At 42.0% G+C, this 26895-nt stretch overlaps 1 protein-coding gene across 4 annotated transcripts; it reads left to right on the forward strand.

Moving 5' to 3' along the window:
- Window positions 1-1086: 1086 nt before the first annotated feature.
- Window positions 1087-21271, forward strand: ppfibp2a (PPFIA binding protein 2a). 4 transcript variants are annotated; one of them, XM_069657823.1, is made up of 21 exons: window positions 1087-1651; window positions 3615-3701; window positions 5474-5587; window positions 7223-7345; window positions 11020-11112; window positions 12111-12222; window positions 13036-13097; window positions 13791-13869; window positions 14023-14147; window positions 15684-15751; window positions 15837-15897; window positions 15987-16125; window positions 17418-17559; window positions 17673-17801; window positions 17881-18031; window positions 18227-18338; window positions 18554-18642; window positions 19331-19453; window positions 19919-20044; window positions 20176-20364; window positions 20445-21271. In XM_069657823.1, exons 1-21 carry the CDS (start codon window positions 1604-1606, stop codon window positions 20682-20684), a joined length of 2412 nt encoding a protein of 803 aa, XP_069513924.1. In that variant the 5' UTR covers window positions 1087-1603; the 3' UTR covers window positions 20685-21271. The 4 variants fall into 4 exon arrangements, with proteins under 4 accessions (XP_069513924.1, XP_069513925.1, XP_069513926.1 ...); XM_069657824.1 differs by lacking the exons at window positions 1087-1651; window positions 3615-3701; window positions 5474-5587 and adding an exon at window positions 5608-6358; XM_069657825.1 differs by lacking the exons at window positions 1087-1651; window positions 3615-3701; window positions 5474-5587 and adding an exon at window positions 6763-7148.
- The last annotated feature ends 5624 nt before the right edge of the window (window positions 21272-26895 follow it).

Here is a 26895-nt window from a genome sequence, read left to right on the forward strand (position 1 = left end):
TAAACAGGCTTATCTTACCTCATTAGTGTGGGCAATGGCAGCAAAAAAAATGATCCTGTTATCACGAGAAAACAAGCTTTGCTATCTCCAGATAACAAAATAAACAAGTTGAGATCCCAAGAAAACAAGCGGAAATGACTCGTTATCTTACAAAAAATGTATGGATACATGTCCGCTTAGGGCTTCCATAGAAAATTACCCTACTTCTCAATTGATTTATTTTCTCTGTAACATTTTCCTAATGAGTTGATGGTCTCATACGCTGGTTTCAAGTCTTCCTCAGTACAGCATGATACTCATGTTGTTAGTAATAGTCCCATTTCGATTACATTGTGCATTAAGCAGGGTATGCTTTATAGGGCCAACCTGTGATAAACAAGTTGCTACCACAGCAGTTTGTAAACCAGGATGAAGTCTGAACAATACATATCCACCCTGTCATCAAATTATGGTCACTTTTGGTGAAAAAAACAAAACAAAAAAAACAAGATTTCTTTGGCTTTCATGCCAAACTGAAGGTTTCAAAGTGGGGGTCACACACAGATGACTGATGTTCAGGTCCACCTCTTTTATACAGTCGGTGGTTTTCTGAGAGAATTGTGCTGGGACGTATACTACTATAGTTTTCTGCGACTACAGCCTCAATGGGTTTTATATTAGTTACGTGATACAGCTTTCTTTGATCCTGGTCATCAACATCTGCAGGGCTTTTTCCTGTCTGCTCAGAAGTAGTGAGCTGGAAGCTGGATCTGTTGCACCGGTAATGAGATCCAGAGCTCCTGTGTTAACTAAAAGCAGTTGCACTTCCTTTTCACTTTCCAGCTCTCCATTGTTTCCCCCTTTCTTTAACCCCTGAATATCCCTGTCCTCCCCCTTTCTGCAACAATTGTTTCTTAGTCCTGGCAATATAGCAGCCATCCTCCACTCTAAAATACTGTATGATAATGTCTGCTTTACACTCACGTTCAGCCTCCCCCCTCCCTTTCTGCAGCCTCTTTACTGACTTCTTGCTCTGCACCACATCTGACAAGCATGTGCTGCAGAAAGTTTCCTCTCCCCCCCGTGCCCCCTTTAGGAAGCCCCGCAAAATTAGCTCGCCCGACTCGAGAGGCACTTCAGACAGAGCGGGAGGACGGGCTGGAGACAGACAAGAGAGGGACGGGGGAAAGAAAGGGAGGACAGAAAAAGATGAGAGATCATGAGGTGCAGCAGAAAGAGAGTTTGAGAGGGCTTGAGATAGAAAACAGAAGAAGGAAAAAGGGGGGAGTTAGAAAGAGGTAGAAAAAAAAGTGGAGAGAAGAAAGAAAGGGAGTACAGCCAACTGGCATAGTTTGAGTTATTCGGCTGAGCTCTAAAACTTTCAGGCTGCCCAGACTCCAGACCACACGGACCAAAGTCCTCTCTGCTTTCCCCAAAACTGCAACATGGAGAGTCAGTGAGAGGAGAGCAGTTCCAGTGAGGGCAGCGCAGTGAAGAGCTTTGAGTTTTGTTTCTTGCTGTGGATTTGGTATCTGTTCATCCTCCCTGATGCTTGTTAGCGCTGGCTAAATTCAGTTAGTATCTAAAGTTAAGAGCCAGACCTTCAGTACAATGGGCCTGCACAATGGAGTATGATATTGATTTCTACAGACATTTCTCCTGGCTGAGGAAGGTAAGACTTTCTTCACTTGCATGTCCGCTCTGCATACTTTTGCACTGCACAAAGTTTTTTTGCTCCTGCACTGTTGCTGCTTTCCCAACATAATTATGGTTGCCATGGTAGATAATTTGCAAGGAAGAAGTGTTTTGCTTGTGGGGTTAAGAAGTGTGTTGCAGAATATGCAACATGTGCACTCCGATATGCACGCTGCTTGAGAACTGGAAGAAAATGAGCTGCTAAAGTTTCATGATTACCAATAGCAGTCATAATTTGATTACAGACATGCTTGGTTCATTATAGGAAGATTTTTTACATTATAATGTTAAGGACAACATTTAAACATAGCAGCATGAGCTGTGCAAATGTGAGACTTTACTCTCCAAACAAATACATTAAAGCTGAAATACAATATTCTACCATAAAAGCTCAAATGTTTTCAACTTGGATTTCTTGTATGCATGACTGAGTAGAAGGATAAATGTTTGTGCGTGTCAGCTGAGATCATTTCCTGCCACTTGAACCTGCAGGGAGTCTTCAGACAGCACATACCATCTTGCTACCATTAAGCAGTTATTAGTCCATTAGCTTGGAATTATTCCTGAAGGTTATAGAGGAAGCATTTACATGCATATATTTGTCAGTCATTTGTATAATTGTGAGCTAAAGGTTAATAATATATGGAGGGCATGGTGGCTATTACTTAATAATGTACAGGGCCCTGTGTCAGAGATATGACCATTCTTTTGCCATTGTTTGTTATGTATACATCAATCAAAGGTGAATCCTTTTAAATAGTTAGAAAGTATAGTTTGATAGTATAGTATGATTTATTTGTGAAATGCACAAGGTGCTGCCAAAGTTGCAGGTTTAGATGTATGAAAAGCAGAGAATGCACTGACATTCGAGTAAAATAATTCAACAAAACAGCCCCGCAGTTTCCTTCTCTTCATCTCAGCTCAACACCAAAAACCACAGCCTTCACAACAACATCCAGTTCATTTAACACGTCTCTAGCAGCGTCAACCACCAACACAAGTGTGAAGTTTCACTGAGGAAATCATTTTCCATTTTTAAAAAAACAAACTGTAATAAAGGTCAGTGAGTGGAGCTGTCCAAGATGGGTTTCAGAGCTGATCATTAGACGTTAACCTCACCGGAGATTATTCACGTTATTAGAGTCCAAGTCATGAAGTGTGTGTGTGTGTGTGTGTGTGTGTGTTTGCATTTGTTCGGAGGAAGATTTTTTAATTGGCAGGAAAGAGGTCTGAAAATAAAGAAGCACAAAGTAAGAACTTAGGGGGCTGCTTGCAAATTAAATTTGGCCAGGGTTTATAATTGGCAAATACTGGACTTAGATAAATATCCAGGAGACTGGAGGTGGGACTGTGTGGGAAACAACTGCTGTTAATGACAGGAAGTTAAGCAAAAGAAATCTGTAATAGCATTCGCACTATGCACACTGTACATCCATACATTATACTGCTAAAACACTCCAGTGCTGTGTTTTTAGGGTATATTAAAGGCTTAATGGTATTTCTAAATTATTGCTAACCACTTGAGCTGGCAGGCTCAGGATGATGGACACTCTGAGGTACATAATGTTTCCATGAATGTGGTCGTCAGCCTGGATTTCTGTGAAAATTGAGCTCATTGGGCTGCACTTTACTTTCCTTCACACTGATGGCTGTGAAATATCCCTCATTACTCTGTCAGCCCTGAGCTCAGCCTTCAACCGACAGTTCCCACTAATCAGCCAAACGTTGTACCAAACTTTTAATGCTGGATTAGGATTCGTAAACTTCTTTGAGACTTCTCCCCACACGATCCGCTGACACAATAGGTGTGTGTGTGTGTGTGTGTGTGTGTGTGTGTGTGTGTGTGTTTTTGAGCCTTCAAACTCATTGACGAAAGCAAATCCGACCCACTGGGCAACTGTTCTGCATTAACTGTGTGCTTGCTGACCTTTATTCTGAAGGTAAACCTCCATTCATCTGGCAACAGTGAGTCCTACCAGGAGCGGTTATCACGGCTGGAGGGAGACAAAGAGTCACTCATTCTGCAGGTGAGATACGTCAGTTATTGCAGCGGCAGCACATTCTACCTAAAGCTAGCCTGGACATTCATTTACTGTATAAAGGTGATTCAATTCTTTTGGACTCGAGCCTGCTCAAATAAAAGCAGACACATGACACCAGCCTGTTAGTGGGAACTGACTCTAAACCATGCCCATATCACATAACAGTGTAAAAGAGAAGAGAGGTGAGAAAGGGCAAAGGTAGATCAGAGTGCTGTGTTGTAAATGTTGCGTAATAGCTGCACTACTTCTCCCGCTGCATGTGTGAAGCAACAGTTACAAAGCTGGGTTTGGTGCTCTTACAACACTAGAATGTCTGGTTTTGAGTGATGTGTCTGCATACAGTAAGTGTGTAGGCGTGTTCAGTTATCAGCCATTGTGAATAAGTGCTTATCTCAGGCAGGTTGAGGCTAGCACCACCCTGCTGTGCTGCAGCGTGTAGGTGTGTGTGTAAGAGCAGGTGCCCTGTTTGTTTCTTTAGGCTTCGTATAAAACATTCCTCAGGAAAATCCGCTCCAGTTGGCAGGTACGCCTGCCTCTAAGCATGTGATTAGCGATTATGTGGCAGTAATTGTTTCTCTGCAGATTTACATTTAACCTGCGTTCTGCTGACATTGCTGGAGCCACTGGAGTGTTGCAAGCACCTACTTAGGGACAAAGGATCATTCATTTGTTCTCAAAGGAAATGTTTGAGTTGAAATTTCAACAAAAATATGAAGCAAACTTGATAGTTAAAGTTGTAATCTCGAAGATCTCACTTTTGTTCTCGCTGGCGGCACCTATGGCGATAAACGGTATTGCTCTCCATTATAACTCTTGATTTTCCTCGCTTTCCTTTTTCGGTAATGCACTGAACCTCTCAAGTTGAAAAACCTTTAACTCAAAGCAGAAAAGTGACAAACATTTTTGGCGTTTTTTCTCATTGTCCAACCAGATGAAGGGAGAGGCGGGAGTGAGGACATCGAGTGATCGCTGTGATCTTTCCTCTTTCTGAGGGGCCCCGGGAACCCGAACTGTTTCCCTGTGTTTAATGTATTAGGGAACAGCCTCTCACCCTCCATCAAAGCAAGAGCAAGTGCCCTCCGCCTGTCCATGCTTTAATGCAGATATAACTAAACTTTTGAACACAAAGTTAAGTATTTTAGCGAGCCAAAATAAATGGGAACAGATCTGTCAGTTAACAAAATAACGGTTAGGTTAATGACAGCTAATCATTTGCCTTAACAACTCTTTTTTTAGCTGTAGGCTTCAACAGAAAAAGCAGTGTGGCGCGCCTCACGTTTTACAGCCTGCAAAACACGCACTGTCTGATCGGTTTGCCTTCATCTGAGCATCGAATTTGTTTCTTTTTCTTTGGATTTTCACTCATTTTTGAAGTTGTATCTGTAGTCATTGATCTTTTCCTTGTTTGTTCAGCCATAGTAGATTACTATGACCAGAAAAGCAGCCGCTTAGCTCCGCCTACCCTCTCTGGCAGACCAACTACTGCTGGGAGCCGATTGTGATTTTTTTCTGTGAAAGTCGCACCAGACACCCAGTCCATAATAATAGTCTATATTACAAATGCAAAGGCCAATCACCATTGTGTGTTACCTCGTTCGGCGATAGATAATGGCATTTATTTAAATGAAAATCTTGGCTGCTATTATGTGATAAAATACAACACTCGATGATGCCATAACCTTTTTTTGTTTTAAGTTTTGGTTTAAAAAAACGACTTCTCATGTCCACTTTCTTTTCACACACACAAACACACACAGGTGAGTGTGCTGACAGACCAGGTTGAGGCTCAGGGGGCAAAGATCAACGATCTGGAGAATTCTCTGGTGGAGCATCAGCACAAGCTCGACTCCACTGAGGAGATGCTGCAGCAGGTACGCAGCTACATCTAATCAACACGTCTTTACACTGAACTTTCCCGAAACAAAATTCTTGATGTATGACTGGACCCAAACCAGGAAACTTTGACTTCCCTCAGCAGACATCCAGCTCTTTTATACCAATATTGTTCTTCCTTTTATTGCAATGTGTCATGGCCCCAGACTGTCCATCCATCTTCTAACTAAAATCCCTCTGTAGATCTTTTCTCATAAGCTGCAGAATGTGACCGAGGATGAGTTCTGCTTCCTGGGAAGAAATTCCAGCGTATCTGGCTGCAGATTACCCTGACAACAAAAAATATTTAGGAAGCTCAGACTCATTCCAGGACAGCGTCTTGGAGCGTACATATTTCTGGTTTATACAGGGCCAGACTGGTCCGTCTGGGCAGGTGATACAGCGCCATTAGCCCCGCCCACAACCTGTAACTACTATGACTAAGTCCATGTGTGCTCACACACACACACCCATAAAAAGAGAGAGAGAAAGGACAAACAGAGGAAAGGAGAGAGGGACAAATGAGTAAGAGCGGGAGAGATGGGAGGGAGAAAGAATAGGGGTGGTGTCACTTTAAGAGTTAGAAGTTCATGTCTGCTACTTTCAGTTGTTTGCTTTTAACTTCAAATCTACAAGAGGGACTCTACGAAGGACACAGAGTGGAATGGATGTATGAAACTTTAATCTACGGGACACTTGAAACTTTTGCTGTCATGATGGAAATACACTTACTCTTCCGTTGCTGCTGGCACACACTGGAGTAAAACCAGGTATTTTAACAGAACACTTCTATACCATTCTCATAATGCTGCTGTTGTGGAGTTTCCATTCAAAGTTGACCGTTTTCAGCCTAATCTGACTAATCAAATGAGCTGCGAACTCAGTGTCTCCTTCTATGCGCAGTGCTGTATGTGTGCAGTGTATCAAAGGGCATGCAGGGCTGCTTTCTTGGAGACATGGTCATTATGAGGCTTTGGACCTGAGCCGTAAATCTCTTCCTGGTGACAAAGCTCTAATATTTTCCATGTGCACTGTAGAAGAAGCCCAGAGACTTTCCAAAGCCGGGGTTTTAAATGGAAGTATCCATATGTACTGTTTTGTCCGCCTCTGATGCTCATTTGTGGACGTTAAGTGATTTAGCACCTGCTTGACATGAGCCAAATTAGTAATACATGTGCCTGCCTGGCCTGGGTTTAACTCGCAGGGCTGACAGACATTCAGGACAGACAGTCCCAGAACTGTACAGAAGACATATAGTGTCCCTTTAGCTCCTGGTTTGATTGACAGCCGTTCACACTGACAGGAAAATGCACCTGTTGGAGTTATTTTAATGTCCTTTCTATGGATGTTTTGCATGCTTTTGGTAAATCTCCCTCCCTCCCACCCTCTCTCTCCTCCCCTCTGCTGTGTACTTTGAGTGAGCTGTGAAATAGGCATTATAAATAGTGGTCATGGGTTGTGTATATTTAGCCACTCAAACCGCGTCTGAAACCAGTGGGTTTGTCTAAGGGGACTGTCAGTGCAGAGCTGGAGGCTCGCTGTGCCTCACGCCTTTGTCCAGTAAGTATTATAGAGGGGGCTAATGTGTTAACCTGTGTGAATGTTTATGTTGCCTCGTGCTCTTGCTGTGTTAGGAGCTCCTGCATAGGACGTCACTGGAGAACCAGAAGCTGAGTCTTATGGGGGAGGTGTCCTACCTGAAAATAAAGCTGGCAGACATGGAGGGAAAACAGAACCACGGGCAGCACAAAGCCGAGGTAGGAGTCGCCACAGAGCTAAATATGCATGTTCAGTGTGTTTAGAAGGGTTTAATGTTTAATATAGTACTGTATGTATGGTTGTCAGAACTTTTTAGAGCTCGGTCAAAACAATGTTTCCTTGGACTTGATTTACGTGCTTTTTATACATAAGCAGGACAGTTACCTAAGATTGAGCTGTTAATGATTTACTTCAGCTTTTAATTTGAAAGTTAAAGTTAATGTGAGTGCCTCGTCTCCACATGACCGTACACGGTTTATTTCACAGGGATGATTTAGTTCAGCGAAAAGCCCTCTGGATTTGTGTTTTACTTCAATCTTTGGAAATTTGCACCTAACTCTGCCAGGAATGACGAGGGAACACACAAAAATCTGCCTTGTGCTCTGATGGATCTAACCTTGAAGTCAGCTGCTGATTTTATGGAAGACCATAAACACTTTTTTGGACTGATGGAGGGAAACGTTCACCCAAACCCTGGCTCTGTTGCTCCTGGGCAAAGTCTGCAGGAAAAACGTCTCAGAGGGGTTTAAATTTTTGTCCGCTTAAACTGAATCATGTATTTGCTTTAGCCCGATGTGTCTGGTTACCAGCTGACATCCTGGGCATTCAGAATTGCAGAAAGGGGAAGTAGGGAAAGCAGGACTTCTAGCAGACAGGATACTGTAATGTATGTAGTTACTGTCAAAACAGTGCTGGTCAAAGAGCCTTTGTGTCCTCAGGTTAAAGGAGTTCAGGCGTAGCAGATGCTGGCATGATGGATGGCGGGCCAAATATGAGTGTGTGTAGGCTTCGGCCCAGAGAATTTGGTTCTTGGTGGTGGCTGAAGGTTGAAAAAAAGGACCCCTTTTCCCAACTGGGGCCATGTTTCTAAAGAAAATTGACTATAAAGTAAATGTTTTTTGTGGGTGTTTATAAGGATTTGGTTTGTGGTTCTTAGCAGAAAGAAACGGCACAAATAAGTGAGTTTTAGTTTACAGCAGTGTTTCAGCACTTCTTAATCCCGCTTTCATCACGTGCTCAGAAGCAACTTTCCCTCCAACAGCTGCTTGGACTTAAGGAGAATCGGAAAAAATCTGCTTTGAACACTTTACAGGGCCTCCCACGTGCTGCCTCTACTACACAAACATGTCCCCACATATTCCTGTCTGCGCACACACACACATACACACACGACGTGTTAAAGCCTCCTTGCTGTGGGGCCAGTAAACTCATAGTTAAATTTAGCCATGGAGGCACTCCATATCATCTGTCATATCCGCTGAACCGGACCCCAAGTGAGACTTCCTCTGTCCACAGTCCGGGCATAGCTCGGCTGCTGTTTACACTCTTTCTGAGGGAACATTGGGCACGAATTGCCTCGGAAGGAGGGCAAACCTGCTCACCCCTCAGGCAATTTATCAGTGCAAACTGCCCATTTGTAAGCGAGATATGCATGAATACAGGAATATGGCAACGCTTAATGTTGCTGAAACAGGAACAGGGAAGTTAAGGCTCATGAACAATGTGTTTACATAGACCAGATGAGAATAACTGGCGCTGTGTGTCCGCGGCCCAGCCAAGGAATCATGTTTTTTTTTTTTTGAACATTTTTATTCAGCTTTACATATTTAAAGATACATAACTCAGTTGCTGAGACATAATTAAAACTTTTCAAGAATTATTTACAGTTCGGCAAACGTACATATAAAAAATAAAATAAAATAAAATAAAATGCATAAATAAGATTCATGGCAACGTCTTCAACCACATAAAGAGGAAATCATTGAAAGTTATTGAAATTGAAAATTGCTTCTTCAGAGCAGGTATCCCAGATATATATATATATATATATATATATACATACACATACACACACATATATATATATACATACATACATACACACACACACTCACACATATACACATATATATTCCTCAACAGACAGGCAATTAATAGACTTTCACATTCAAAATTAACAAAAAGAAATACACATAATATTTCCCTTTAAGTGAATTGACATTATGAAAACCAGTCTCTTATCCTATCGATAGAGTAAGATAAGTGCTGACAGGGGCCCATAGAACCTCGAACAGGTCCACTTTCAGGTGGAGTTTCGCTGTTATCTTTTCCATCAAGTAAACTCTTTTTAGCCTTTCTCTCCATTGCAGAAGGGTGGGAGGTAGAGGTTTAAGCCAGGACATGGTAATCATCTTCCTCGCTACCAGAAGAAGGATGTGTAGCAACCGGGCCTTTCCTTTATCAGTTAAACCATCTGGTAATAAACCTAGGATAGGAATCATGTTTTTAATACTGGTTCAGTATCATATGTATGCAAGCCCAAATGCAAAACTATCTCAGGTTTAAAAAACATCAGATACACATGAGATAAAGAAAAAAAACATGTCTATACACACAAACAAGAACATACCTGGCTCTATTCTTTCTGAACATTTCTCTATCCTTTTCCCCCGCTGCCTCTGTCAGACCGTAGTGAACTTCATTAGCGAGCTGCAGGAGCAGATGTGTAGGTTTCAGAAGGAGATCAATAGCAAGATCCAGGAGAAAAAGGCCTTGGAGATCCCTGCTGACAGCATCTCAACAGTGGACTGCCCCACTGAGTCTGCTGAGAGACAGGGCTCAGACCCAGGGCCGTCCTGTGACAGAACTTCAGGGCCCTTGCACGAACTAGAGGAGTCTGCAGAAGGGCCTGATGGGAGCACACACAGCCTGGAAGAGGCCGGTAGCTCAGATGCAGAGCAGGAGAACCACACTGGAGGAGAAAGTGTAGGCACAGCCTGCCTGCATGACTTCTAGTGTTGTGTGCAGCATGGGTTGTACTCACCTAAGTGTGTGATCCTTAGCTATAGATGCTAATCACGAAGCACTCAGCGTTCAGTGTCAGTGTGCAACTTGGCTAGCATGCAAAGCTTATCATATACTTCAGGTTTTGCATCAGAGTGTGACACAACTAATATCTATTTACAGGGACGTGGATTTTAGGGATGTCAAGTGTTCTGTGTGAACTTGATGCTCTGTAATGATATCCCGGCTCACATCAGCGTCATCTGACAATGATTTACCTCCTTATTGATCTCTAGAAACAGACATCTGCAGCAAGTTCAGCTAACAATCTGTTCTTGATATAAAATTCAACTTGAGATAAATTCCCCTTGACGCTGTTACGAAAGCTGTTCAGCATTTAGATTTCCCGACTTCCTCGAATGCATCATGATCCATCTGATCTCCGTTCAACAAACGAGCATTTTAAAAGTAGTTTTCTTCCCCTCTTGTGGACAGATCTGACAAATCTTGCATTTTTACTTTTTACAAATCTGCATTATGATATTGAAATTTCGGCAAAGGTAAGACCTGTTAATTAAAGTAAATCACAAAAAACGGTTTCTTTTTCTGTAAACAATGCAGCACGCGGAAAAGGAAGTCTTGACTGGAGGGGTCGTTTATCGCTAACCGCTGGCTACATGCCCCGGCACGTTCACTGTTGTCCCCAGAGGGTATATCGTGGTCTGACTATAACTGATGGGAGATTGTGACACCACTAATGGTTGCATTTCATGTATTCTTGTATTGTGTGTCATCAAAAAACAATATGGACAGCTATTAGCATTAGTTACTAGCATCATCTAAACTATCAAACTAGCTAAATGTTCTTGCACGTTCTGTTGTGTTTCAGGGTTTATTGAAGGAGCTCCGGATCCTGAAGGACAAAGTGGAGCACCTGGAGGATCAGAAGCAACAATATGAGAAGAAACTCAAAGCTACAAAGGTAAAAGGAAGTTCTGATTTTCACCGTGTCTAGACTCTGCAATCAGTGCCCAAATTCCACCGCTAACTGTCCTCTCAACTTTCCTTAACGCTGTCCAATCCAATGTTCCAGCCAGTGAAGTGAGTCAGTCTGCTCTGTACACTCTCTCTCTCATTCCCGGACACCTTTGTTTTCTTTAGAAGTCTGAGAACGATTCTACCTTCTATTTTAAAGTGCTGTAGAAATAGATTTAATAAAGGCTTAGTCCTTTTTTAATGTCCTACATGTATACTTTGGCATGATCCAATGGGATTAACTTGTTAGAGATCAGATTATATCCGATATTATTTCCCCATGTCTCTCTGTCTGTCTTTCAGTCTGTCTCTGCCTGTACAATAGCTGTCTGTGTATGTGTGTTAGATATAATTCTCTGTGCTTTTGTTCTTCTACCTGCACATTTTAAGTCATTTCTGTTGTGCAGTGTGTCTGAATACTGTCATTTAAAGTTATTACACTGTGTGCAGATCTTTATTTTTAGATTTAAAAGTTGGAGTTGTTTGAAGTTAAACAGGGTATGATATTATATTTAAGGCAGAAAGTCTACTTTCCTCCTTCCTCTTTTTTTCCACTCAACATACAGACAGACGCACTGGCAAACAGATCAGCCTGAACTACACTTTACAGCCATCTGTTTTGTCCTTATACTTCCTTCAAAACAAACTATAAAGTCAGTCACAGCCTGATATTTGGCTCTTTTGAACTCAGCAGATAATCATTTCTGTGCTTTTCTGTGGGTGTTAGATAATTGTGCGGAAAAAGATACATACCTCAAAAAATGTGGGTCACAAGTGAGGACATGTGCCTGCACTTTTAATTAAAGATACATGCACATGTGTTGATTTTGTGATCGTGAAATAGCTGTGCATGTTTAAACAGGCGTCTTCTGGCACATGCGGCGTATCTGTGCACAACTGCATGTCCTGTCTCTGCTAAGTCTTCTCTCTGTGTGGCACCCACAGGCAGAGATCATCGGCCTGCAGCAGCTTCTGCTCAGTAAGAACGCCGAGATCGAGAGCTTGCACACTCAGCTTCTGGCCAGACCATCTCTATCCGCCGAGTGCTCAGAGAGAGGTAAGCAAAGCACCCAGCTTCATCACGGCCATCCAACACCCCGCCAAAACAAAAGCCTCTCCTGCTGACAGAGTTGCCCAGCCTGATGGGTGACACAGATAATGAGTCATTCTTGCATTCGTTAAGTTGCAAAAACAGCTTTGGGAAGAATCTGTCTTGGCCCTTAATTTACTGTCTCTCTCTCTCTCTCTCTCTCTCTCTCTCTCAGAGGAGATGTACAGGAAGAGGCTAAACACAAAGTGCAAGCTTGAATAGAAAATCATTCTAAACCCACGGGCCATCTTCATCTTTATATAATTCTCCTTCTCAAGACACATCTCTTTACTTCATTATCTTTTGTTTCCTTTTGCTCCGAGGGGCAGTTTTGCCAGTCACAAACTTGTACTTGATGCTCTCTCTCTCTCTCGCTCTCTGTCTCTTCCCTCAGGCCTCTTGATTCCTGAAAGCATCATGTCTTGTTTGTCCTTAATTTTGTCTGTCATAGAAAAAGCCTTCTCTTGAGTACATGCTAAGTATAATCACTGTCACTCACCAGCAATGCTTCAAGTAAGCTTGCAGTTGTTACAAAGGAAGTGTCTATGTTCTGAGGGCCCAAATATATGATAGCTGACGTGGCTGCGGCTATGATTGGTGGATCAAAATAAAAGGCCTGAGTGAGTCTTAAAATATATGGGTTAGATTACAACATGCTAGCATTTATTTTTGCCTTTCCTCTCCTGCTTAATAACCGTATTCCTCAACATGCTCATGCAAAATGCTGCTGTATATGTTGTGTATACAGATTAATAATGAGTGTGGGGTTTGTCTTCATAGATCAGGAGCTGCAGAGGCTCAGAAATGGGATGAAATCGCTTGAGGTGGCCAATGATGAAAAGGTAAGTCAGAAGCGATCGGGAAACCTTTCCTTTCTCTCTCTGGTCAGCACATCTGTTTGTGATTATGCAGCACAGAGCAGCGTGTGTTGTCATCTGTTTACTTCAATGTAAAGTGTCTTACTGGCCTGTATGCAGCTGTGTTATCATCACTGCTGTTTTAAAGGTTACAAGGTAACTGCTTTTAGATGTTGTCATTTCTCAGAGGCCCCGCCCTCCAACGATTTATAGCACAGAGGGGCTTTTGTATTCTCCCTCCCAGAGAAACTTTAAAGACTTGCAGACGCGGGCCTCCATGTGGCACACCAGAGAGGACACACACGTCCACACACACCCCAAGGCGAGCCATTTCAGGCAAAGCCACACTTAAGTAGGCCTCGACCTGCCAAGCCTAATTTTGGAGTGCGCTCCATTAAGAGAACCATGGCAAAACCAGGCACGGGCGCCACTTCAGTACACACACACACTCCACACAGCTGCTTACCACAACTAAGATTTCCAGCCCAGCCTGTGGCAACCTCCTCCCTACCCGCTGCTTTGATGTAAAGGCCATATGGTGAAAGAGAGACGTTCGTTTGGTATAGCGGTCAGTAACAGACCGAAGCAGAGAGTCCATATGTGTGTTTTCTAACCTTAGATAAACATCTTAATTGGGTTTTGTCGGCCTTGAACCTCCATCTTCTGTGTTTTCTTCAGGACCGACGCATTGAAGAGCTCACTTTGCTCCTGAATCAGTGCAGGCAATTCAGAGAGGTCACTCACAGCACCAGGCAAGGTAATCAGCTTATTTTCTCCTTCATTCTCCCCCGGAGGCATGTTAGCAACAATGTTTGAGCCTAATGAGAGCCACCACACTGCCTTCATAACAGAAACATTCTCCTCTATGCTGGAGTTGATGAAAAACCATTTGTTCTTCTTGTTACTGTAGCTCCACCTGCTGTCCGCTCATTGTCGAATGGAAGGACTCCGTCGAGCAGCAGTGAGGAAGAAGAGCACGGCCTGATGAAGAATACTGACTCTGCCAGCGCAAAGTCTGAGGATGTAAAGTCTGAAGTGAGTGCAAACTATTGTTTTTATTGCCGTAAATCAATCAGTCAATCATATTTGTTAAGTTATCTCAGGACATTTTACAAAAAGGGCAAGTCTAGCTGTACTCGTTATATTATTTAGAGAAAGACCCAACATAAATCCACTATGAGCAATACTAATTTGGCAACAGTAGCAGAAAAACCTTAAAATCTGCCTCGACCGGATGGGCTGAAATGTGGGATAGAGGGAGATGCAGGAGAGAGACAGGCAAAGAGAGCAAGAACAATGACATATGTTCTTGTTACATCAACAACATGATTGCTTTTTGGGTTTTATGTCTGTATAATCAGGTTTGTTCTTGTTTTTTCTGCATAAAAATTATCTTTTTTTTTTTTTTGTCAGAACAAATATGATCATAAACATGATTGTCTTAGTTTGTTTTCTTCATAAATATGATCATTTTAGTTTTTTGGTCTTCATAATTTTTTTTATTTAGTGTTTATTTATCTCATTGAGACATGTGGTCTCATTCTCAAGAGAGACCTGCTTAGACAGCAGCAACAACACTTAATACAGAGAAATAAAATGATAATAAAATCATCAAAGTGATAAATGCACATGAGTAAGTTCCCACAGATGCGGTCTCCAGGTTTTTTAAGTGTTTTTAAATTCCCGAGGGGAATTAAGCTTGACAGTTTTAAATTCTGCCGAGTGTGTTCCAGGTTGACGGGGTAGAGTAGGAAAAGGCCTCTTTACCGAATTCAGTACGGACTGATGGGGTGGACAAAGTGATAAAACCCTTGGAGCGTAAGCTGTATTGTTTTGGTTTCTTTGTCTTAAAGCTGCTGTGAGGAACTTTCAGTTTGTGTTGATTTTGGCGCCCCCTGTGGACAAAGCCGTACCTCTTATCTCTTTGCTGATTTTGTCCTGTACGTGCTTAAGTGGTGTTTTTTAACAAAACATCTCACCCTGCTTTCTTTAACAGTCATATGTATCACTCACTTTAAATTTTTGCCCTGGAAAATGTAAACAAAGACAGCGTGCAGTTAATCGCTTCCTCTGACGCCTACCCCCCCCCCCAGCAGTTTTAGCCATTAAAAATAACTATATAAAAATAATCAATCTTGTCGCTGATGGTCTGGTTTGTTTTTGTAGCTCATATAAAGTCATCAGAATTATTTTCAGTCTGTTTCATAACCAGAGAAAAACGTAGACTTCTTGTCTACATGCATATGCTTTTTCCCATTAAAAATATTGTTTAATGGGGCACTGGTTTAGCTCAGTTGGTAGAGCAGGCGCCCCATGTACAGAGGCTGCAGTCCTCGTCGCCCTGAGCAGGCTCGACTCCTGGTCATTGGATGCATGTCATCCCCCATTCTCACCTCCCCATACTTCCTGTCTCTCTTCAGCTGTTCTACCAATAAAGGCAAAAGAGAAAAAAAATGTTTTTCTTTATAAACAAGGCTGTTTTCATTTATTAACTTCACTTGATCGTTTGACTTTATTCTGTCTAAACATAACAGTTATAGTTTCTAACAGGGTATGTTTTGCCCGTCACAGGTTTCCACCAACAGTTCTTCCTCCCAGCAAACATCTGTTTCATCGGCCCAGAAGGACAGTGATTCCAGGTACTGATGTAACTGTTTATCAGTGGACGTCTGTGTTATCTCTTATTTGGATCTGACTGAGATGTTTGTGCTTTTTCCTCCTCAGAACAGAATCACAGACTTTATCAAGTAGCATGAATGACCTGACAAACGGACTTTCACAAAAGGTATGTTCAATCATCTAAACTGAATATGCTACAAATGTGTTGTTTACCTCTTTACATATAAAATCAAACATGCATGTATGTATATCCAGAGTGCTCCGGGTGACACCAGGAGTCAGACTCTGCCTGTGAACTCCTCTCTGTCGGAGCAGAACGGGACGGGAGACAGCAGCAGTGAAGTCCAGAGTCAGAGGTCTCCAGATGGGAGCGAAGATGGCGACTCCAGCCAAAGTAAATCCAGACACATTAACTCAAGCTGCACAGGATGTTATTTAAGATATGATGTATTGCACGCAGTAATAATCCCAGATATAAGATCAAACTTGGTTTTTCTTTGGAGTCCAGTAATTCCCATGAGCCAAAGCTGCATTCATATTTGGAAGAAACCACTGCTCCTTTGATCACGGCTAATTTCAGAGGCCCCTGACAGAACAGATGGATCATGGGACAGGCCTTCTAACCAGACACACCCTCTCCCCTGCTCTGACTGACCACACTCATCCCAGCTCCACCCTCCCTCAGCTTTATGTCCACTTTTAGCTCCAGCCCCACCCTGACTTCTCTCTGCTGCACTCTGCTGTAGAGTGGTGACCGACTGCAGCTCATATCATAAAGATCACACCTTGTAAAATTTAGCTTAAACCCCTTTATTTCACGGGGCATTAACACATGAATTATTTGCTGAAGTCAATGGTCTGTGACCTGTGCTTCCCTCTCCTGGATGGAGGAATGTGAAAAGGCAGACCACCACACGAGCGCTATTTAGATCTGAATGTTCTGTTTGGTATGCAGAGAAAAACTGTTTTCATCATCATCAAGATTTGGCAGTAACAGCACCTAAACTAAATTCAGCCAGTGGCAAAAGAAAACACATTCTGTACTAAAAACGATTCTGGCAAAAGTAGAAGTACCGATTAAATGTCTTTACTGAAGTAAAAATGCTCTCCAATGTGTAAATCAGTTGGATTATCCTTACGACTGCAAGTTCTTCTGTCACGACACAACATTCATCAGAAGTTTCCCTCTCTTATTTTCGTCTATGTACGTCTTTTACATCATGGATTTGCTAAGTAATTGTTTTTATTATGTCTTATTGGAGTGATCCATTTAGGCTGAAACGAGTCTTGATGGTTGGGACGCGACACATAATGATGCAAAATAAAAGTCATGGATAATTCCCATGAAATGAAGTGAGCTAACATGTGTGTTCAGAAAATGTACGGAGAAGCAAAGTACAGATATTTGTGTTAAAATGTGGGGGACAAGAGTAAAAACTATTTGTAATTTGTAACTTTCAACCTTTAAAATTCAGTCAAGATAACATTTTTGAAATGTTTTTTTTGTGTTTGAGGCATGACTCCATGATGTCTCCTCTAATTATCTCAAGTAAACTTCAAATCCGCCTCATCAAATACATCTTTTAAATGATGTGTCTTTGTCGCCCTCTACAGGCCACTCATAGAACTTGAACTTTATTTGTACTTAAGTATAAGACTGACTGTGTTTTTTGTGACCTCTTCAAGGAAAGCTGGAGAAAGCTGAAGACAGCACTTCGAGCGATAACTCCCCCGTTCATTCTGGAGCGAACACGCAGCCGGGCCAGCGGGCTGTGGGCTCGCCAGAGTACATGAAGAACAACCGGAGCTTCAAGAGGCTGTGGGGGAAGTGAGTGAGGGAAAGACAATACACTCACACAGATTATCTAGAAAACGTGATATTAATAGACCTTACTTTGAATTAAAAAACTGTATCTAGAGAGTTTACCCTTATCCATGCAGACTTCGAAGAACCCAGTCTGGAGGGCTGCAGGCGGCAGATCCAGAGGCCGGTCAGTTCAGGAGAGGGGGGCTGCGTGCGACAGCAGGACCCAGACTGACCAGGACCCCTGAATCTTATGACTCTGCACGGTAAAGCTCAGAGAGTCTGCAGTAATATTTGAAATGTTCAGTCAGGTCACTTTTTAACATCTAATTTATGTGGTTTCAGTGACATGAACCTTCCATTCAGCCAGTGGACCAAGGAGCAGGTGTGTGGCTGGCTGGAGGAGTATGGACTGGGCCAGTATGTCAGTCTCAGCAGACAGTGGGTTGAGAATGGACAAACACTGCTGGCTGCTTCACCCCAGGACTTTGAGAAGGTCAGAAAGAAAACAGGACAGTTAACAAGACTTTAAACTAACACTGAGAAAGCATTTCGAATTTACAACTCAATGATAACACACTTATAAATCACTGATGTACAGAATTTAAGTATCAGATAGGAGGAAAAAAAGATCTATGCCAAATTAACAATGTTGATCAGGCTACATAAGAAGTGTCCTTTCTGCCCTCAGGAGATGGGCATGAAGAATCCTCTGCACAGGAAGAAGCTGCAGCTCGCTCTGAGTGCTTTCACCACTAAAGTTGTAGAGAAGTCCTCAGAGCTGGACTACATCTGGGTCACACGTAAGTCTCTTCATGCAGAGAAGATCTGAAGTTGTCATGCTTCGTGTTCTCATTTGAATCATGTTTACAAGCAGAGACTTCTCACACAAAGCAATGTTGTGTGCAAAAATGCAAATATAGCCAACTTTGAACACTGTATCTTCACTGAGCAGTTAGAGTGAGCATGTTTTGGCAGCTGACAGTGAAGTGAATGAACGTCTGTTTTACCCGTTCAGGCTGGTTGGATGATATCGGTTTGCCTCAGTATAAAGACCAATTCCATGAAGCTCGAGTAGACGGTCGGATGATACAATACCTCACAGTGGTAAGACTTAATCCTTCATGCATAATAAAACTGCATGTGTGTACTTTCAAAGAGCAGCTCCAGTCATGCTCTGCTTGAAATAATAAATTGTATCTGATATGTTTTTCTTTTGCAAAATATGTTTAATCACCTTGTAAAAATCCTCCCAAGGCGTCTCCTACTTCTCCCTAATTAAAAGTTCCTGAATCCGCATTTATCCCGCCCACTATGCACATTTCTAACTGCCCCCTCAGTCATGAAAACAAAACTTGTCTCTGCCATCGTTTAGTGGCAACTTAGCTAGCTTGAAATGTAGTAATTTGCAGTAGTAACGTTAACTTTAGTAGTCAGAAGTAAATGACAAATTACGATGACGGTTACAGCTGGCTCACGCATAGCTTAAGTGGTTGCCATAGGTTACACATAATGATATGCATAGCGTCGCCCTGTCCATTAAAGGGATTGGCTCCTTGGGTTTGTGACGTCTCAAACCTGCCAATCTGAACATGTGTTGTTCAGCCTGTCCTTGGTACACTGCAGTTTAAAAGCAGACAGGCCCAGCCATGGAGATGACTGCTGATGTTGTCCCTGATATGTCTTGTAGCACATGAAGAACACCACATGGAGATGTTTACAAGGTTAAACACTTGATTTTCACTGGAGGGGGTCTGTAAGTAAGCTCACTGATATTCTTTTGCTCCTCTCTTAGAATGACCTCTTGACCCTAAAGGTCACCAGCCAGCTTCATCATCTCAGTATTAAATGTGCCATCCATGTGCTTCATGCCAACAAGTTCAACCCCAACTGTCTTCGACGAAGGCCGGGGGAGGAGGTAAGCCAGAATGGAAAGGAGCATATAGAAGTTAAAGGCTGGTCTGTATGTATCAGATGTCTTATATTAAGCTACATTTTGTGTGTAAATTTGAGATGTAACACATTATAAAGGTTTGCTCTTTTATCATGTATCACATACAGCTTTTATTGTCTCATTTGTACGTTTTTGGTACATTTTTAGGAACTTTTTCAAGTGTTTTCATGTCTAGGTTTTTATGTCTTTTTTTGTACTGAAATATGAAATGTGTTACTGAGATGTAATTGCAGCAGTTGTCCACAAGATGGTGACATGCAAACACTTAATGCTTTCAAACGTGAAGCTTTTTTCCTCACTGTTTACAAACTCCTACTGCTGTTTCAGCACTGATCTACTAAGGTCTAGTGTATTTAGAGGAAGGTTCATACAGTCATGATACTGAAGAAAGGGTATATAATAACAGTTATTGTTTTGTATGTTCTTCAGAGACAGCCCTCGCCCTCAGACGTGGTGCAGTGGTCGAACCACCGTGTGATGGAGTGGCTGAGAGCCGTGGATCTCGCTGAGTTTGCTCCTAATCTACGAGGAAGCGGCGTTCACGGCGGGCTGATTGTAAGTCCTGTCCTGTGCTGTCCTATTTTGAGCTTGTCTGCACGTTTTTTCCCCAGCATTACATGCTTACATCAAATGCCTGCAGACTGTAATTTGTTGCTGCCATCTGCTGTCAATATGCTCTCTCACAGATCCTGGAGCCTCGCTTCAGCGCAGAGACTATGGCCCTGCTGTTAAATATTCCTCCACAGAAGACTTTGCTCCGCCGCCACCTTGCCACTGCCTTCTCCACCCTTGTGGGGGCTCAGGCCACGCAGGAGAAGCGAGAGTACGGCAACGCTACAGGCCACGTGCCCCTCACCACCACTGCTAAAGTAAAGGTGAGGGCACGAGCTAAGAATCAGAATGTGTGTGATTGTTGCAGCAGCAAAATCTAAACGAGCTTCTTGTGTATTTTCAGCCAAAGAAACTGGGCTTCACACAATTCAGCCACCTGAGAAAGAGGAAACCTGATGACTCTGCGGACTACATCTGCCCAATAGACAGTGGAGCGCTGACAGTGAACGGGGTTTCCCGCCTGCCCCCTGCAGCTCTCAGGGGCCTCAGCCCCAGCCTGGACCGGCAGGCTGAGAGGAGGGAGCCAGTGGGGATAACAGCTCAGGCTAACAGCCCCAAACAATCATTTAAAGATACAATATGAAGCTCTGCCCTCTCCATCGCAAATCCCCCTCTCTCTCTGACTTTGTGAACAGACGAACTTCTCACTCAGAAATGCGTCCTATATAAATCCAGGTGGTGATCTGCTGGATGGGCTGCAAAGACGCCGTGTTTAGCAGCTGATGATAATTGTTGTTAATGTATTTTTATTCAAATGTTGTTTAAACTATAGTCATCTAACACGGGGATGATATCGTGTGAATCATTTGATGAAAGCTGCTCTCTGCATTCCTTACACAGTTGGATTCCAAAGCATAAACTTTAGCTTTAAAACGAAGCATTTTACTCTTTTGTATCTAAACTTCTGTAGAGTTAGATCAACGGTGACCTTTTCTCGTTATGTTTCCTGATTGCCTGTGCAGTACAATAATGAACACCAGCTCGAGTAAGATTGTTTCTTCATTATTTTCTGTATCACTGACAAAAAAAAGTCAAATTAATCATGTTGAATCTTGATGATACACTTGTTCTTCTGCACCTTCATATCAGGCTTGTTGGTAACCAAAGGAATCTCCTACCCACATGTAGCATTGTTTCATAAGATCATTGTGAATATGCTGTAATATAATAAATATTATTACAACAGTCTGTTGGAGTTATTTGTGAAGCAGATAACACAGAAAGATCTGAATGAAGTATTAGGCTCAGTCTCAGCACAGCTTTCGATGCCATCTGGTATTTAAATGCTTTTTACTTACTGACAGCGTGATGATATTTGTGTGCAAACGGAAGTTATGCAAGTATGAAACAGATTTAAAGTTTTGGCACTTTTAATGACAAAAATATATCACTGCTGTAGTGATGTATTTTTATATTGTAAGAGAGGACCGATCTGAAGATGTTGATCCAAGTCTGCCCCCTACTGGTCAGAACACAGGAAATGCAAGAACACTTAGAATTATATTATTTTACAGGAGGTTTGGTCCAGTCCATAATTTTATAGTTTTAAAATTTCAATTAGTTTTTACTTTTATTTAGTCTTTCTTTTTGCTTTTTTATTTCAGTTTAGTTTTACGGAGTTCATAAATTGTTTTATTTTTATTTTGAGAAATTGACTAGTTTTAGTTTAGTTTTTATTTAGTTTCAGTTTTTCAGGTGTTATGAGGACAGCCTTGATTTAAAGAAGCTGAAAAAGGTAGGATGAAAGAATGCACATGTCTGTGTTACTGTGTCATCTTCACTCTAGGTTATTTTTATTGGGCCCGTGTGTCTCGTCAAACAGAAGAGGACAAAGTGGTTTAGCAACAAAAACTAAGCTGATTTTACCGGCAGTTATATTTAGTTTTAGTTTGTGTTGCACTGTTCATTGTAGTTTTTATTTCAATTATTTGCTTTTTTTTATTTTTATTTCAGTTCACAAAATTATTTTTTCACTGCTAGTTTATGTTTATGTTATTTATAATAACCCTGGTCTGGTCCAGCCCAAGTTCTTTAACCTCCATACCAAAACCAATATCAGGACAGAATGATTATGAACTGGGGACCCAGGAATAAAATGTAAGAAACAATCACTGTTGCACACTGTTTTCCTCTTTTCATTTGTGTCTGACTGCTTCAGAACAACTGACAGAGGGGCCCTACCCCACTGGCTGTCTGTCATACTTTTAATTAGAACCAATGGCAAACATGATCTCAAAAGATTGAAGGATCACTAGGAAAAAATCTATTGACAAAGTTACTTGGAATGATAAATCAAATATGACACAAATTATTCTTCTCAGGTTTTAAATATTAATAGAAGTAATAATATGTTAAGTATGTACAATATATATGGGTTCTGTGCTGATTGAACTATGAATGTCAGAATTAAATACAATTGCCAGATTAAGTACAGAAACACAACATTGTTCATTAAATAAGGAAACAAACAGGAGCAAGTGTTACAAGCTGTGCGCGTGGTCGGTGCATGCGCACTGTATGACATGTAAAAGACTACACGCTGGGACAAAACAAGGGGTTATAGCTGTTCTCCTAAGGTCGTATGATCTCTAACATTGTAGGAGAATGGTAAGGGCTTACTTTGCAGGTCAAATTGTAAAATTAGGAGGGGAAGTGGACGTTTCAAATGCAGTTTGAGTGGTCGAATTTGTTTGTTGATCCAGCCCGCTATGGGTTGATGATTTCAACAAATGAGCCAGGGAAACATCCACTGAACATTTGACCTAAGGAATAAACACAGTTGAGAACATAAAACCCTTTGAAATATTTCCTAAATGCATCATATTTAGAGGATAAAATAGGACCTGTTTAGCATAGAACCCTTGAAACAAAGATACTCTCTCTAAACCAGGCCTTTGGGAGAACGGTGAGACTAACAGAAAGATCAACCTCTCAGCGAGTCATTGTTGGCATAAAAATATAGAGGAGTACATTCTTCAAGGAGTCTGAGACAGACCGAGGGAAACAGAGAGCCAAATGACAAACTCTATCTCAGTCAAGGAAAACTATCTGGAAAATTGAAGCATAAACAGCCAATAAAAAAACAGTTGCAACCGTCCACTTCGATGTCTAAATTGTTTTTCTGGTTGCCAAAACACATAAAAGTGCTGAAACTCAAAAAGAGTTCTCATGTCATGTAAGTACAGAAACACAACATTGTTCATTAAATAAGGAAACAAACAGGAGCAACTGTTACAGGCTGCACGTGCGGTCGGTGCATGCACACTGTATGACATGTAGACTGACGGAGCAGGAGATCGAGCCACCAACCTTCCGACTCTACCACTGAACCACAGCCGCCCCATAAAGAAGAAGTTATAGAGCTTCATTGTTGATGAACCACCATCTTTGCATTTTTCATTCTTCTTTCACAATAAAAAACATTGACAATTTCATCTTCACCTATAACTATATAAGTGAACATATAAGGGCCACGTTGACCTACAATTTATTTTAATTTATGTGTTTTCGGAAGAAATATCAAGCCAAATAAAGAAACTGCTAATTCATTTGGCCGGAAAGCATAAGAGGTCATTGCAGACTGGATACAGTGGTGGGAGTATGGCTTCTCCTAACATGCTCTAGCTGAAAGGCAAAATGGCACATAGACTAGATTGCCTTGATTAGTGCTTAATTTGCTCTTAAACAATGCCCACTAATGCTATCTAATACTCCTGGCAAGTAGGTGTTGAAAAGTTACTATATTTGGCCTGTGAGACAAAACCAGTATAGGTGTGAATATTCCATTTTACACATGAGCACCGTACTGAAACAGAGTCGCGGTAAACTACGCTGTGTTCAGTCTCAATGAATCTTCTCTGATTCTGCAGGCGTGTCTGTCAGAGCGGCACGCAGGGGCAGCACTCGTCTCCCCTCTGAACCCTCATGCAGGCGCAAAGAGCCTCAATTAGACCAAACACAATAATTAGGGAATCTTTTACCTCTGCATATCATTAGTTCTCTGACGGAGAACATCCTGATCAATGATTACAAATGACAGGTTCATAAATAAATTAGTCCTGCTGATAAGTGTGTAACACTACTCAATTGATCCGGGTTAAAAGGAAATTAAAGGCTGCAGGAGGGAAAGTTGGATCTGCAAATGTGGAAATCTGAAACACAAAGCGGGTCATTAAAATATATGGATGGGACGTGTCTGATACATAAAATAAAAGGCACAGAAGGGTTTGGGAAATGTATAGAAAGACTAAAATAAATCCCTCCTTTAAACCAGCAGATGTCAGTGTTGCCTGTGGATGTCATGTGACAGAAAGACTACCAGCGCTGAAGCTTCACAGTTCACTTTGTGAGTTGCACCTCTTTTAATTTAGAAAGCAACATCTTTTGTTCGCTTTTTTTTTACTGTAGGTATTTGTAAGATTGATTTTTCAGTCTAACCTCGGCCATACATTTACCATAAGAGCACGTGTTCAGTCGGACTGCACGTACACGACTTGAATGACACTTGCAGCTGGGCGGATTGGAACTTGGGTACGATGCCCGCACAAAGGACACGAGCGGATGTCACATCATTAATCAAATACTGACTCAGTCTCATGTGTTTCCAAATGAGACTTCTGGAGTTTGCGTATTGCGTGATAGACTTACCAGGATCAGAAACAGAATAGAACGACATTAGTGGCACTTTTAGACCCTTTAAAAGTCAGAACACAGACATGCATTCAAATGTCTACAAAAAAAGTAGAAAAATATTGCTGTTAATGTATCCAGATTTCTCTCTGTACTGCTTTCTCACGTCTGTCGTGTGTGTGTATTTATAACTGTGTGTATATGCATGTGCTAAGCGAGGCTGGCATTGTTTATAATAGTGCATCTTAGCTAATTCCAGTAATGTGATCCAGCCTCCACTCGCTGACAGTTTAATAGCCATTATTTGTGTCACCCTCTCTCATAACGCTTTAGCAGTAAATTGCCGTGTGCAGGAGACTGCTGCGGTGTGACTGACATCTTACCTTGTAATATGATATCTATTGTTTTAATTAAGTGAAAGCGATTGTGACATTTATTGGATTCCAACTTACTCCTTAATGGCGGCATAAGAAAAAGAAGTGGGAGTAAATTATCGCGGTTTACATAGCATAAATAATTTGCAAACCCTTTGCTAATGATTACACATTATTCTCCCACTGCGACTGTCAATTCATTTGAATACATCACAAATAAAAAACAGTGCACTGGTGATGCAATGCCACCCTGCTCCTGGCAATGCCTGAGCTCTCTCTCTCTTTCCTCTTTGTCTCGTCTTCTTCCTATGTGTGTCACAGAGCGATGGTTATTTATTCTGCATCACATTTGTGGTGAAATCTTCCATTCAAATTATAGCAGCAGGCTTTTCTGTTTCCAATGCTCCTGTTTAAAGTAATGCCAGTCGCCAGAGTGTTAGCGCTTTAAGTCATCACCCTGTCTGTTTGATCTATGGACTCACTCAGACGTCTTTAGTGGAGCGTAATCATGTTTTTATATGATGTCACTGGTCGTTCCTGTCATTAACTTGCCACCAGCTTGCCAGTTTGGGGAACATATTCGATGTTAGGGTGGTGCATGTGTTGCGTACTCCCCATCCAGCCACTAAAGCTGTATCTGTCTCCCGCACACCAGTTTGTTCTGACAGGCCTGCCACAATGATGACTGCATCACCCAGATGCGGCGGAGCAGCTTGCGAGCCAACCCTGACACGCCGTCAAAAGGAGCAGCCAGCCGTCTGCACGAGCCTCCTTCTGCTCCATCAAACCTCAGAACCCATCTCATCCTGTACATCCAGCCACCGTCAGCCCGGCTGCTGCTCTCTGTTTGCTCTCCATGCAGACTGCATCCCGTGTAGCAGCCTCTGCTGGCTTAGATGTTGTTTTGTAATGTTTACTCCCAGATTCAGCGGCTGTAAATCTACTCGAATCATCTGCAGATGATCTGAAGTCACCGCAGAGAAATTGTGACAGTGGCAGTCCAAAACAAGCATGATGGGGAAGTGAAGAAGAAGAGCTCGGTTATGATCAGCCCCTTTGGCGCCAAGGGGCCTTTTTATTGGTAGCCAAGGCAGCTCGCGCCCTGTCACGCTTGGTTTCTGGATTGGCCTTTTCATAGCATGAAAATGCGGCTTCTTTATTGAGAGACAGGAGCAAGATCAGTCACAATGAGATAACACAATTACAGAGACATGTAAGGAGTCCTCCAACCCACTAAAGACTGAAGATTGTGTCACCACTGTGGTCCTTTTGAATACACTCGCCCAAAAGTGCTTTGCAATCTTTTAAACGTTAAGCAATTAAACCACTTTAATGTCCATGAAAGATTACACGCTGGGACAAAACAAGGGGTTATAGCTGTTCTCCTAAGGTCGTATGATGTCTAACATTGTTGGACAATGGTAAAATTAGGAGGGGAAATGGACGTTTCAAATGCAGTTTGAGTGATCAAATTTGTTGTATTTATGCCTACAAATTTGACCCAGTCCGCTACGGGTCAATGATTTCAACAAATGAGCCAGGGAAACATCCACTGAACATTTGACCTAAGGAATAAACACAGTTGAGAACATAAAACCCTTTGAAATGTCTCCTAAATGCATCATATTTAGAGGATAAAATAGGACCTGTTTAGCATAGAACCCTTGAAACAAAGATACTCTCTCTAAACCAGGCCTTTGGGAGAACGGTGGGACTAACAGAAAGATCAACCTCTCAGCGAGTCATTGTTGGCATAAAAATATAGAGGAGTACATTCTTCAAGGAGTCTGA

The sequence above is a fragment of the Semicossyphus pulcher genome, unplaced genomic scaffold, assembly GCF_022749685.1.
Source record: "Semicossyphus pulcher isolate SPU_LCO1_2020_fin unplaced genomic scaffold, fSemPul1.0.p SCAF_1, whole genome shotgun sequence".
NCBI classification, from domain to species: domain Eukaryota; kingdom Metazoa; phylum Chordata; class Actinopteri; order Labriformes; family Labridae; genus Semicossyphus; species Semicossyphus pulcher.

What these genes read in the sequence shown, in the direction of transcription:
- ppfibp2a (XM_069657823.1), top strand. Translation starts at nt 1,604, where the DNA reads ATGGAGTATGATATTGATTTCTACAGACATTTCTCCTGGCTGAGGAAG. An exon ending in AGAAACTCAAAGCTACAAAG is followed by an intron (nt 11,113 to 12,110) that starts GTAAAAGGAAGT and finishes TGGCACCCACAG; the next exon opens with GCAGAGATCATCGGCCTGCA. An exon ending in GGACTACATCTGGGTCACAC is followed by an intron (nt 18,339 to 18,553) that starts GTAAGTCTCTTC and finishes TTACCCGTTCAG; the next exon opens with GCTGGTTGGATGATATCGGT.